The sequence below is a fragment of the Delphinapterus leucas genome, chromosome 7, assembly GCF_059928025.1.
Source record: "Delphinapterus leucas isolate spDelLeu-1000000601 "Yukka" chromosome 7, BTC_Dleu_Yukka2, whole genome shotgun sequence".
NCBI classification, from domain to species: domain Eukaryota; kingdom Metazoa; phylum Chordata; class Mammalia; order Artiodactyla; family Monodontidae; genus Delphinapterus; species Delphinapterus leucas.
This window is the reverse complement of record NC_143135.1, coordinates 65,449,549-65,464,987: the sequence shown is the minus strand read 5'-3', so window position 1 is coordinate 65,464,987 and position 15,439 is coordinate 65,449,549. Positions and strand designations below refer to the sequence as shown.

At 36.5% G+C, this 15,439-nt stretch overlaps 1 protein-coding gene across 1 annotated transcript in view; it reads right to left on the bottom strand.

The window, feature by feature from the left end:
- The window catches only part of TYR (tyrosinase), a 111,631-nt gene extending 101,052 nt beyond the window's left edge, over window positions 1-10,579 (bottom strand). The window contains exon 1 of the mRNA XM_022593743.2: window positions 9,729-10,579. Within this exon, the coding sequence (XP_022449451.1) occupies window positions 9,729-10,547 (819 nt within the window). The 5' untranslated portion in view covers window positions 10,548-10,579. The remainder of the gene's footprint in view (window positions 1-9,728) is intronic.
- Between the last annotated feature and the right edge of the window lie 4,860 nt (window positions 10,580-15,439).

The window sequence follows — 15,439 nt, the reverse complement described above, 5'->3', positions numbered from 1 at the left end:
CAATGGCATTTTTCACAGAACTAGAACAAAAATTTCACAATTTGTATGGAAACACAAAAGACCCTGAATAGCCAAAGCAATCTTGAGAACGAAAAGTGGAACTGGAGGAATCAGGCTCCCTGACTTCAGACTATACTATAAAGCTACAGTAATCAAGACAGTATGGTACTGGCACAAAAACAGAAACATAGATCAATGGAACAGGAGAGAAAGCCCAGAGATAAACTGACGCACATATGGTCACCTTATCTTTGATAAAGGAGGCAGGAATGTACAGTGGAGAAAGGACAGCCTCTTCAATAAGTGGTGCTGGGAAAACTGGACAGCTACATGTAAAAGTATGAGATTAGAACACTCCCTAACACCATACACAAAAATAAGCTCAAAATGGATTAAAGACCTAAATGTAAGGCCAGAAACTATCAAACTCTTAGAGGAAAACAGGCAGAACACTCTATGACATAAATCACAGCAAGATCCTTTTTGACTCACCTCCTAGAGAAATGGAAATAAAAACAAAAATAAACAAATGGGACCTAATGAAACTTCAAACCTTTTGCACAGCAAAGGAAACCATAAACAAGACCAAAAGACAACCCTCAGAATGGGAGAAAATATTTGCAAATGAAGCAACTGGCAAAGGATTAATCTCCAAAATTTACAAGCAGCTCATGCAGCTCAGTAACAAAAAAACAAACAATCCAATGCAAAAATGGGCAGAAGACCTAAATAGACATTTCTCCAAAGAAGATATACAGAGTGCCAACAAACACATGAAAGAATGCTCAACATCATTAATCATTAGAGAAATGCAAATCAAAACTACAATGAGATATCATCTCACACCAGTCAGAATGGCCATCGTCAAAAAATCTAGAAACAGTAAATGCTGGAGAGGGTGTGGAGAAAAGGGAACACTCTTGCCCTGCTGGTGGGAATGAGAATTGGTACAGCCACTATGGAGAACAGTATGCAGGTTCCTTAAAAAACTACAAATAGAACTACCATATGACCCAGCAATCCCACTACTGGGCATATACCCTGCGAAAAACATAATTCAAAAAGAGTCATGTACCAAAATGTTCATTGCAGCTCTATTTACAATAGCCAGGAAATGGAAACAACCTAAGTGTCCATCATCGAATGAATGGATAAAGAAGATGTGGAACGTATATACAGTGTGATATTACTCCGCCATAAAAAGAAATGAAATTGAGTTATTTGTAGTGAGGTGGATGGACCTAGAGTCTGTCATACAGAGTGAAGTAAGTCAGAAAGAGAAAGAGAAATACCGTATGCTCACACATATGTATGGAGTCTAAGAAGAAAAAATGTCATGAAGAACCTAGGGGTAAGACAGGAATAAAGACACAGACCTACTAGAGAATGGACTTGAGGATATGGGGAGAGGGAAGGGTTAGCTGTGACAAAGTGAGAGAGTGGCATAGACATATATACACTACCAAACGTAAAGTAGATAGCTAGTGGGAAGCTGCCGCATAGCACAGGGAGATCAACTCGGTGGTTTGTGACCACCTGGAGGGGTGGGATAAGGAGGGTGGGAGGGAGGGAGACGCAAGAGGGAAGAGATATGGGAACATATGTATATGTATAACTGATTCACTTTGTTATAAAGCAGAAACTAACACACCATTGTAAAGCAATTATACTCCAATAAAGATGTTAAAAAAAAATACCATAGGTCTCATCTAGCAAATGGGGATAATAATAACTACTTCATATAACTGTTGTCAAATATTTATTTGGTGGGAAAATTAATTTGACAGTCATCTCTTAAATATCCATTGTGTGACTTTCATATGCCCTTGAAGCTAGCCATGGCCCAGAGTTTAGGTCTGTACACTCTTCTTTTATTTCTCTCTGTATCTTCTTCTTTGTCTCTGACGACCAGTTTCATGGCTTACAGGCCACTATATGATAAGAATTTCCTAATTCCTATCTGAAGTTCAAAAGACTCCTCTGAACTCTAACCCTGTATATCCATCTCCAGCTTCATATTTCAATGTTATCTCACAGGCATCTCAAATGGAACACTTAAAAATCAAAAATTTGTTCCTTTGTAATAGCCTATAAGGGAAAAGAATCTGAATAAAAAAAGATATATAGGTATGTAAAACTGAATCACTTTGCTGTACACGTGAAACTAACACAACCTTGTAAATCAACTATACTTTAATTTAAAAAATTAAATTAAAAAAGAATTTTTAAAATAAAAAAAACTTAAAATAAAAAGATTAAAAAAATATTGTTCCTCTCCCTCTATTTCCTATCACATCAACTATCCTTCAGCTTAAACCAGAAGCCCATGAATCTTCATTTTTAAGCCAGAGACTGTTATCATTTGTATTTTGTTCCCCTTTATCCTTCAGATTAAAACCATCAGCCAATCTTGTCAATTCTGCCTCCAGAATACATCTTGAATCTTTATTTGTTTACAAATTCTGTGATCCAACTGCTGAAGTCAGACTGGCTACTCTTCTCTGGGCATCACTCATGCTTCTCCTTTCCACATCTTTGTTCTTGCCTGAGCGTGTTCACTCCTTGCCATTTATCTGATATTCTACCTAATCTTCAAGGCCAAACCAATATTTTGAAAAAAACAGACAGTGTCAACTCTGACTTAAAAAGTAAATCAAAAGGGTCCAACTCTAAAATATGAAGAAATTTTAGAAATCCTTCACCAAATTATTTTGCTTACAGTTTCACTTATATGTAGGCAGAAGACTGAACTTTGATAAAATTATGTGACTAAATAAGTCAAAAGGAACTCTTTCAATAAATATAAATATGCTAAGTGATTTAAAAAAACATCATAATTTAACTGGCAGAGTTTTTCTTAGTGGTTTATAAGTTAATTCTTCATCTTAAAATCATTGATGCCTTAGGTTCCATGATGTCAATTAAGCAGGTAGCAAGATATCAGCCTTAAACAAAAGCATAGAACGCAGGAGAGTCCACACTGCCATCAGTGAGACTGTTCACATTGGGCACTTAGTCTGTAGGAGGCCTGTGCCCACTGAGTAGATAACGTGGTTGTTTGTCAAACTCAAACTTGACTCACTTTAATCTCCCTTGATAAACAGTATCACTTCCTTAAAAAAAAAAAAAAAGTAATCTCCATGAGGATAGCTTTCTTTTTTTTTGTTACTGTTTATTCCCAGAATCTATAATAGAGGCTCTATAACAATTTGATGGGAAAATAAACAAGTCAATGGATGAACCAGTGAATCTTCAACTACCAACATGTGTTGCACATCGTTTTTAGCTAGTCCTGTTACTGATACCAACATTTGCCCTAGAAGATATTTCCAAAAATATATCGTTTGTATTAAATATATACTGAGGCCCCACTCTCAATAGGGAAGGCATCTCTGTGTACATTTTTTTAAATTCACAAATGACCTTGTAGGTTTATATGACTTTATCCCTATTTTAATGATAAGGAAACTGAGTGTGGAAGAGTATAAAAGGCTAGTAGGATCTAAAACCGTGTATTATGATTAATAATTTTATGGGCAACAGGCAAGGCACATGGAACAATATTTTAAAAGTGATGTCTTCTTGGTCAGCTGCTTGCACCACAGTTAGGAATAATCAAAACAGTCCTATCAGTCTCTGGCTCCAGTGAGTTGGCAATCTATAAGAATGTAAAAGCAAATTAACTCACCATCAGATGGAACTGAATGAGCCTTGCCCCCCCGGGAATGGCTGCTACTGTGTTATACAACAGACACTTAGAGAAGCTTTTAATTTCTGGTCATTAAGATATCATTTATGAATTGAAGGGTTGTGTGTTGGAAAAGAATTAGTTTCCAAATTCATGTAGGTGTGGGCTTCAACTCTGGCTCAGCTACTTACTAGCAGTGGGGCAATGAGTATGTTATTTAGGCTTGCTGAGTCTCAATTTCTTCAACTGTAATATGAAATAATAAATATTACATATTAATGTATAATTTATTATATTTATTATATTAATAAAATAATAAAATGCAGTTTCTGGCTCAACAGTTTCTAGTTTTCTTCATACTTCATGACATTCCTCAATCCTTTTATCCATGCATAATTGAGAACTTGAATTGTTAGGTGACTTGTCTAAGGTCATATGATGTTAAGAGCCAGGACTAGAACATTAATCCACAGTCCTCCTGATTCCAAAGCTATATCCAGTAGATTTATGACTGCCTGTAAATGGCTTAGGGATGGTTGAATAAAGCTAACTTAACTTTTGCATTGAGTGTAATATATTGGATTCCTTTAAAATGTCGATTAACTAGACATCACAGTGGGTATATAGATGAAATCATTTTCATTCCTGTTTGAGTAATAAACCATACCAGGATATTTTCAAAAGATCCTACTGCCTAAAAGACTCTTACAGGAGACTCGGTTAAATTAGAGAGGTTTGAATGAAACTATTTTTGCTGAAATGCCAACAGCCAAGTGGCTAAATGTTCAGATGACAATGTATTAGTAACAAGGAAGAAATCTACCCCATTTCCAGAAATAATTTGAAAAACTTAATCTCAAAATATTGTTTTTATATTTGATACAGAAGGAGAGGCAGGGTAGAAGAAAGTGTTATCACTATGGTTACCATCATGCAGATTGCAGTCAGACATGCTTTCCAAATTGAGCAAATTACTTAAGCTCTCTGAATATCAAGGTTTTTCACCTGTAAATGGGGACTATAACAACTTTTTATGAAGGATCAAATAATATTACCTAAGTAAAGCATTTAGTATATAGTGCCAAGTACAGAGTGTTTAATAATGGCAGCTATTATATTATTATTGAATACAAGACCGTTGGGCAGGCCACCAAATTGTTAACCCTGACTCTGTAACACTGGATGAATAGTCATTATTATAATAACTACCATCAATATATCATATAAAGATATATTATGATAATTTCGGTATACGGAACTCAAAGAATATGTCAGATACTAAACTAGTCATTTTACATTAACAGATTTCATTGAACCCCTTTACTATAATGCTTTAAGATATGTTATTCTAATTTTAAAGAAAAAATAGTCTCAGAATAATTAAGTAACTTGTCCAGGATTTTGTAGCTAAGTAAGTTACAAAAGTCATGTTTTTATGACTCAAAAGACTATACCCTTTCCACTGCATTATTCTATTTTCCATTCCATTTAGTATTTTCATCAACACAGAAAACACACATATGTGATAATTGCACCCCATTTTTTTCTGTTGAGAAAAAAAAACAAAGGTCAAAGATTCCAAATAACTTGTCCAATAACATCTGGTAACTAGCAGAGGTGGAGTCTGGTAAGTGGCAGAAGTCTTCTGATGATGAATTTGTTCTTTTTCTGTTTCAACACAGGTGACTTATATGATTTTGGGGAAACAGATCAAGCTGTCCCAAGTCAAATTAAAAAAGGGAGATATAGAAGTAAGAAACAGATGTATTAATGGAGAAAGTGAACTTAGTGTTCTCTTAAACATAAAGAAATAGCGACAAACAACCAGTTATTAAAAGCTTTAGGAGCAAAAATTCTATCATGACATTAGAGGTTTATCTAAATAAAAATGTAAACCCTATGACATTCCACAGAATCTTTTTCGTAAAGAAAAAAGAGAAGCTGTTAATTCACTGAGCTGTTGCCATGGTTACCTAAACCCATGACTCGCTGCTGAAAAGTAACTTTTTTTTTTCTTCCTACTGTTTGCTTCCATGTGATATGCTTTTCACCTGATGAGTGAATGCCCTGGTCACACTTCACTCATGCCCATCATCTTGGAAAAATTTTTCTCTTTATTTTGATCCGTCATGACAGCTACCCTTTCCTTCTTACGGCTAGCTTATCTGCTGCTTGCATAACATTGGATCTAACTGTGTTGAGCATAGGTATTTGTACTTTAATGTTCACCCCCCACCTCCAAAAATAATGGACTGCTTTAATTGACGACAAACATGCTTCTAGTTTAAAAGCTCTTGGCATTAAACAAACCAAAAAATAAAGGAACAAATATACAAAAAAAGCATGTGAATTCTGAATATAGGCTTTCTATGAAGACTAACATTAAGTACATAATTTTTAATATATTATTTTATTGAATAAAAAACCTTACCAGTAAATATTATTAATCTCACTTAAGTAACACTCGGGTTGTAACTTGCCTGATCTTCTCTATGTGTGCTTCCATTTTTTGCATGCACACACACACACACACACACATAAGCCTAGAGAGAGCTACACAAAATGTTTTATGCCAGACAATAAGTTACTGCTTATTTTGGTATAATTGTGTCCTTGGCCTTGGGGATCCAGTGCTATAAATTATGGCTTAATGTTCTAGAAATCTAGCTATGTCTATGCAGAGTTTAATTTTTTATGTGTGTTAGCACTGAAGCTAACAATTCTATGATTTTCAATTTTGTTCAATTCAACATATATTGACAAAGCCCATTCCATGTATATATTATGTTCCTGACTCTGTGGACATAAAGATCAATTAGAAATGGTTTCTACATTGGAGCAGATGGCAGTCTGTTAGACAAAGGTAGGTTTGAAAACAATTACATGTATTGAAGAATTATAGGTACTATGATACAAATCTGTACAAAGTAAAATGATAGTGCAAAAGGGTGAAGGTCAATTCTTCCTGAGTAAGGGATGTGGATAAATAAATGTCTAATGGAATAATTTCACTCTAACATGAATGAAAAGGACTACATCAGAATATCTGCCCCAGTTGTCTGTGCAACTGAATTTTAAGGGAGTTAAAGTGACTACAAGTCAGAATTTACATCCATAAATTAGTGACTTGTTTTATCCCTTCCAAGCCTAAATGGCTCCTTAAAAATAGGAAACAACATGGTTAACTTGAAATAGCATTGGAGTCAAAGGCACTGGGTTTTAGTCCTCAGCTGTGTGACCTTAGACAAATTATCCTAGCTTTCGGGGTCTCACTATCTTCTTTTACAAAATATATATTACAAATAATAATAGATATTTTACAAAATATCTATTACAAAATAATATATATTAACTCTTAGCTCAGAGTTAATAAATCCTATGAGTTAATAAATCTAAAAACTCTATTTTTGTGTGTGTCAAGTAAAAGATATCTGAAACCAAGAAAAAGCAGGAGAATTTGTACCAAAGGGGCTGAGTCTAACTAATTAAGAAGGTATTAATGAACTCACCAAGTCTGGAAGATATTTGGTCTCATCGTCTCACATAAAACAGTCTAGTTCTTGATTTGAGCGTTCAATTCAGGCAAAAGCATTTAAACTAGTGGTGTGTTTATTATAGAACCTGAGTTTGTAAAGTGAAAGAGATACCAAAACAATTTCCATGTTAATTAAATCAGTGATTCTTAGTGCTGGCTGTGCATTAGAATTACAGTAGAAGTTTTTAAAAATACAGATGCTTGGACTTCACTGTGGACCCCCTGACTATGATTTTCTGGCAGAAGGTAGATGGGTGGAGCACATGCAATTTTTTAAGCTCCTAAGTGATTTAGAAGATACTGAGAACGGCTGAATTAAGTCAATATAAATAACTGATCTTCATTTTTAAAGGACTATAACCAGAGATGCTCTGCAAAGGAATGGAAACAGCCAACTAGAACTGGGTTTGACTGTCACCTCACACAATGACACCACTCACGGTAGGTGAATCTAAATGTTCACTCATTTCACCTTCCTTATTTAAATCGTCATTTGCTCATTTTTCTTCAATGATCTTTGTCCTCTGTATTTCCTAATCTTATTTTTAACACCAGTTACTACACTGTAGTTTAATCATAGAACAATATCGAATCTAATGTTGTAACAATTTCAACTTAGTGTTTACCTACTAGACCCAAAAAGTTTTATTTAGAAGTAAAACTGGACACAATTGTAAAGGAGAAAAAGACAGGAAAAATTTCCACTCAATAATCAATAAATGAAGAGAAAAAATTAGAAACATAATTTAGGTACTTCCAAGAAGCCTACATCTAATGTAATTAATATCAATTAGTATTTGCCTATTAAGCTTTAGTGTGGATGTTGTAACTTTTTGGTAATTTAGATAATCCTCCAGTTTTTCTGGGTCAAGAGAAGCAGTTAAGGAAAGCACTATAACTGACTGAAAATCCCGCATCCAAGCTTAACCGCATTTTAAGCAGTAACGGAGGATGTGAGAGTTAGATGAGATTAAGGTAGGAGGTCTGAAGGCTTATTGAAATAGATTTTTTTTTGAAGCACAATTTTTCCAGCCTCTCCTGCACAAATACACTCCTTTCTCTTGGTAAATAGCTGACATTAGTGACACAAGACATTACAGTGGTCATTTTCAATGAGCTTCAATAGGCTCCATTTGGAAGTTGTGTGAACTTAGTGCAGGGGGGCGGGTGGGAAGCCATCCACATTTCAAAATTGCAGAGCCCCGGGTAAGAATGCAAGATTCTTCCCATCTCATTTAAATATTGGGGTTTAGTTCCATAAAGCACTGCTAGTCAAAAGTGCTGTATTAGAAATGTTTGGAATACAAGCAGAAAAACATTCCTTCCACCTATGGTTTTAAAATGATAAATAATTAAAAGCATATTTCTTTGGCTACCTTTTGCTCCTAATCCAGAGTGAAAAAAAATCAGAATAGGAGAAACAGAAATTAAACTTCAAAATAACAATTATCTTGTGCCTCAAAAGTTTGCACATATTTTGGAAGAAATTATAATTTCTTCTGCATCTTATTGAAAAGTGAGGTAGGATGGCCGGATCCTTTCAACATCATAGCAGACATGTCCTTGGAAATACTGGGTTGGCCAAAAAGTTTGTTTAGGTTGTTCCGTAAGATGTTACAGAGAAACCCGAACGAACTTTTTGACCAACCCAATATTATAGGGTTGTCACGCAGCCAGGCTATCTGAGAACAAATCTTGTCTCTGCTACTTACTAGTTCTGCGATCTTGTACAAGTTACCTAATATCTTTATACCTCAGGTTGGTTTTCTTTTAAATCTTTGAAATGGGGAATGATTAGTAAGGATATTAAATGAATTAAGGCACATAAACACAACAGGGGCTCATACATGCTAATTGATCGACGAATATTAGCTATTTTCATTATTTACCTGTTTGAGCCTCAAGGTCTTCATATATTTTTTTAAAAGAAAATTTAATCTAAGTAATATTCCCCAAATTTTGCTGATGGTGATAATCACCATAGACATTTAGGAAATGAGGTCTTCCCAGGAACCTCCTTTGAAGATTCTTATCAATGGGATTCCTGGGATAAAGATAGGAATTTGTATTTTTAATTTGTGCAATGTATACATTTTATTGTGAAGAAAATTTCAGCAACATTGACCTAAATCATTTATTTACCTAATCATCTAAGTATTCGTTCATCAATTGGTTCAACAGATACTTCATGAGCTCTTACCATTTGCCAGGCACCATCCCAGGTGCTAGGAGATACAGTGATGAACCAAGTACTTTTTATTCATTAGATTTTAGGAACCAAGTAGAGGATATTAGACAAATAACCACAAAAATCTCTTTGGAACTACAATTGTGAAGTGTGCTATAAAGGGAAAATACAAGGTATGTTGAGAGCTCTTGACAGGGAAAATTTTCTAGGCTTGGCAGGAGACAGAGAGATGGGAAAGGTGTTTATGAAGACCTTCCAGAAGAAGTGACTGCTACTGTTCTTTTATGCTCTGATATTGTATGTCCGGCACATCTTACCTGCCAAGAGGAGAAGAAGGATGCTGGGCTGAGTAGATTAGGGTTTGCAGGGTTGCGCCCTCCCATGTACTCATCTGTGCAAATGTCACAATTTTCTGCATCTCGCCAATCCCAGTATGGGATAGTGAAGTTCTCATCCCCTGTCAGCTTCTGGATTTCTTTTTCCCACAGCAGCAAGAAGAGTCTATGCCAAGGCAGGAAACCTGGTGCTTCATGAGCAAAATCAATGTCTCTCCAGATTTCAGAGCCCCCAAGTAGTGCGTCCCTTGACACATAATAATGCATCCAGACAAAGAGGTCATAAACGTTGATGTCATTAAACAGAGGCGTTGATCCATTATTCATTTGGCCATAGGTGCCTGTGGGGATGACATAGTCTGCGCTGGTAGTATGTTTCGCTAAAGTGAGGTAGGCAAGAAATTTGTTCTTCTCTGGGACACTCAAATCAAAGATGTTTCTTCTCACCAAAAGTCGCCTCTCTGTGCAGGTGGGTCCCCAAAAGCCAAACTTACAATTTCCACAATTGAATCCCATGAAGTTGCCAAAGCACTGGCAGGTCCGATTGTAAAAGACGGAGGGCCAAGACTCCCGGTCGTCCACCCCTGCGAAGGGGAACTGAGGTCCAAGTGGTGCCTTGGACAGAATGATGTCTTGGCAGGAACCCCGGCCTGAAAGCTGTCCACAGGGACTCCCGTCACCCTCCCATGGTGGGCAGCATTCCTTCTCCATCAGGTTCTTAGAGGAGGCACAGGCTCGAGGGAAATGGCCAGCAGAGGTCTGGAAAGTCCACAGCAGGCAGTACAAAGCAGCCAGGAGCATTCTTCCTCTAGTTCTCACAAGGTCTGCCTGAGCTAGTTAACTGAACCACACACTTCTCTTTCCAGCTAACCCTTCAGTGACTATCACATGTTTTGGCTAAGACCTATATAATACCACTCCCACCTCCAGCATCAAACACTCTCAGTCTTTATCTTAAGCTTTCATCTTCTGAAAAACCACATGACTAACCTTTCCTTGGAGTTGGCATGTATCCCACCAGTGGGATAGGCCTATGTTAAAGTGAGAAACACTATTCACCATTAATAGTTTAATTCTTATGGTTAGAATGATAATAATAATAATACCACCTGATCTAAATAAACCCAGTTAATTGACTATAAAATTAGTGATGATTTAAATTTGCAAATGAGAAGCCATGTCAGGAATAGAGCTTCTTTTATTAAGAAAAGTCAGGCAGTGTTAGAGATTTTGGGTGCAAGATGGTTTCTCAAAGACCATAAATAGGCCACAGCATTAGTAGAATTCGTCTTTGCAGAAAGAGACACTTTTCAGAGCCTAGAGACTATTTCTTATATCTGAAGTTTATTTATTTATTTTATTTATTTATTTTTTTTGCGGTATGCTGGCCTCTCATTGTTGTGGCCTCTCCCGTTGCTGAGCACAGGCTCCGGACGCGCAGGCTCAGCGGCCATGGCTCACGGGCCCAGCCGCTCCGCGGCACGTGGGATCCGCCCGGACCGGGGCACGAACCCGTGTCCCCTGCATCGGCAGGCGCACTCAACCACTGTGCCCCAGGGAAGTCCTGAAGGTTATTTATTTTATACAAAGTATCAGAAGAGAAATTTTTTTCTGATACACTTCCTGATTATCTTGATGCTAGCTGCTTGCTTGCTGTCTGATCGCTCATTTTCTGACTATCATTAACGAGAGGTCACTTTGATAGCTGGGTGGTCTGCTTTATTTTGGAAACTTTTACTAGTGAATATTCCAAAGGAAACTCTTTTTTTTTTTAATTGAAGTATAGTTGATTGTCAGTATTATATTAGTTTCAGGTGTACAACATAGTGATTCAATATTTTTATAGATTATACTCCACGTAAAGTTATTATAAAATATTGGCTATATTACCTGTGCTGTACAATATATCTTTCTGGTTTATTTATTTTATATATAATAGTTTGTATTTTTCTTATTTTAATGCTATAACGATCTTGTTTAGCCCATAAGTTCTGGAAATCAGGAATTCATTTGAAATTTTGTTTGCAATATGGTCTTGCAAAGGAGTTCTCAATGTAGTGAGAGAGTGAATAAGGACTGATATATTTATTCAACAAATATTTATTGATCATGCAAATTTTTTCAAGATTTTTTTCTCTGTGTGTATAGTGAGCTAGATAAATTGAAATGCATGGATAAAAATATTATTTTACCACTACACTAGTTTTCAAATGAGTAGTACAGAAAATAAGAACATCAGACTTTTAATGGAGGGACATATTTGTGAACTGAGGATACTGGAAAGGATTGCACAGTTTTGGATAATGGTATGCAAATTTTATTATGGGAGTACCCCTTGAGCCAAACTTTGAAGGATAGGCGTAAGTTGGAAAGACAAATGAGAATGGAGACAATACTTCAGGCAGGAGAAACTGTAGAGAGGTGAGAGCTGTACTTCATCTGCTGAGTTGGAGAATTAGCTTCAGATATGCCCCCATGCTATAGGGAATTAAACCTGGGCCCAATCCATGGAGGGGCTTAAAAATCAAGTGGTTTGTACTAAGGTGAGTTGAAGAGTTACAGGATGAGAGTAGTCAAGTCAAAGTTGCCCCTGTGAGACTTCCTTCCTTATCCTGCTCCATACTTAAAGCTGGTGGTCCCCTGAACTTGAGGAACAAGTGAGAGAAAGTGAACGCTCTGAGGAAAGCAGCAGTGTCTGCAGTCTTAGCTGTAGGGATCCAGGGAAGGTCATCACTACATGTGATGCTGGAATGTCAGCCTTTCTGCTCTCTACCCATTCTGCTGGAATTTTTCTCATTATTTAAAAGAAACATCAAGTCTCCTTCCTACAACTCTCTTGAGACTCAAAGCAGCCCTTTTAAGTAGAAGGAGCAGTGTGTGTGAGAAGAAGAAGAGAAGAGAAGTTTCCATGGAAATGCCGCCTCTGGCTGGGATCAGGAAGTCATCACATGTTCTCCACAAGGAGGCTTAATCTTTTTTCTTCCTTCTTTCAGAGCCACAGAGAGATTAACACAAGGCTTCTTGTCCCTGGGGAGTCTTAGTTCTGTGTTACTTATAACCACATGTGGCCTTTTATAATTCTGTTGCATCTACTTGCAGACAGAATTTAACTTCTCATGTTCAGTTTAATTAAGAAGTTTGCTTTATATCTGCCTCCCATCAGGCTTCCCAGTGAATAACTTAGAAAGCTTCCATCATACCACTAGGCTTCTGTGTCTACTCTCCCAAGTCTCTTTTTCATAATCTTCAGAGCATGCTTAGAGGAATGGCTAAAATGTACTTTGTCCTCTTAGTTTCCTTCACAAAGTTGATATCCTGACATCGACAGACCTCCTTATTACTCTCAAATATAGGACACTATCTCCTCTGGCCTATTTGTAAAACTGTCTTATTGTTAATACAAACTTCTTGAGAGAAATGTCTATTGGTACAGCCACTATGGAGAACAGCATATAGGTTGCTTAAAAAACTGAAAATAGAGCTACCATATGATCCAGCAATTCCACTCCTGGGCATATATTTGGAGAAAACCGTAATTCAAAACATACATGCACCCCAGTGTTCGTTGCAGCACTATTTACAATAGCCAAGACATGGAAGCAACTTAAATGTCCATCAACAGATGAATGGATAAAGAAGATGTGGTATACACACACACACACACACACACAGACACACACACAGACACACACACACTGGAGTATTACTCAGCCATAAAAAGAATGAAATAATGCCTTTTGCAGCAACATGGATGGGGACCTAGAGATTATCATACTAAGTGAAGTAAGTTGGACAAAGACAAATATTATATGGTATCAATTATATGTGGAATCTAAAAATTAAAAAAATGATACAAAGGAACTTGTATACAAAACAGAAATAAACCCACAGACATAGAAAACAAACTAATGGTTATCAAAGGGGAAAGGGGGTGGAGGGATAAATTAGGAGCTTGGGATTAACATATACATACTACCATATCTAAAATAGATAAACAACGAGGACCTGCTGTATAGCACAGAAAACTATATTCAATAATTTGTAATAACCTATAAGGGAAAAGGATCTGAAAAATTATATATTTTATAGTAACCTATAAGGGAAAAGAATCTGAAGAATTATCTATCTATCTATCTATATCTGAATCTCTTTGCTGTACACCTGAAACTAACCGTGTTACAAGTAAACTCTATTTCAGTTAAAAAAAAAAAAGCACAAACTTTTAAAATGTCAAACCGCATTTAGATTGCTTCCTCCCTGAACTCTAGATGTACATTCACTAGGTGCCTCTAGTTTTCAGAATTTGAAAGTGTCTGTTCTATCCTGAGAGATTATTGTACGAGTTGACACCTGAGCTAATGTGAGACTCTATTAACCAGAATTAGGGCCTCTGTAAATATTCTGCAATTATTTGTGGAGCATCAATTATCAAGCATACAACGAGAGGTAGGGATGCTATGGTAAGCACAACAGAGAGGTTTCTACCCTCATGCAACATATAGCCTATTAAAATAACGTCTTAATTTTAGTAATTTTAATAATATAACTATGCATATTTTAAATAACTTTTTACTTGATTAAATTTACTATATATTGTTGATTCATTAATATTGAATTCCTGGCCAACAGCACTATGGCTCATGCCTGAACAATGCTTACCTAACATGTATTTTCTTTAAGGCACATTCCTTGTGCTTAGAAACACTAGACAGCACATAAGCACCATGCTTGGAGTCAATTTTGGGCCATAAAGTTACCAACAAAAAGCACAGACATGACACTAAATAGATCATGGGAAGAACGTTTGTTTATAGTATGAGAGCTGAAATGAGAAGGCAGTGCATAATTTTTCAGACCTCATGCACATTGAGCGACTCCAAATTCTTTGTGGCTCTGCATATATCTGTGAATGAGTGTAAAAATGTTGTAAATATTGATTTGAAGTTTTCCAATTTTAGCAAGTGGAAAATATACTTCTTAACTTGATATAAAATTTTTTTTTAAACCTATTAGGAAAGATAGCAAAGGGACCTATTTCGTCTCATGAGGCATAGTTGAGGAATGCTTTCTGGCAGAAGTTATATTTCAAGTGACAGCTGAAAGATTAGTAGAAGTCTGTTTGGTGAAGAGAGTAGCAGGAATGTGAGCATTCTGGGTTCGGGAACACAATATGCAGAGGTTCCAACTTGGAAGCGGCATGGCATGTTCAAGGATCCTAAGGAGTTAAAGTGGCTATAACCTCCAAAGCTATGGACATGTGATATAAGTATAGAAGTGTATATATGGATGACGTCATAGTCCTTGAAGTGTTTGAAGCAGAGTCTTTATGTAATCATATGCACATTTAAAACATTTCACTCAAGCTGCTGAGATAAGAACAGATATGGGGTGGGAGCAGGCGTAAAGGTAGAAATAATTCCTAGGAGATTATTGGAGTAACCCAGGCAATCAATTCTGTGGCTTGGACCAGAGTGATGATCCCTGTGATGAATATAAGTGAAGGAATTTAAGAGATAGATAAGGGATGAATTCAAGAGGAGTGAGAGGTGAAGAGAAAGAGATTTGGGGTTGACTTCTAGGTTTCTGGTTTGTGCCAATAACTAAAATAAGAAACAATAGAGGGTAAAATGTTTGTGGGAATTGAATATGGGTTCAATTTTTGACATATTGAATTCTAGAGTTTAAGTTATAGT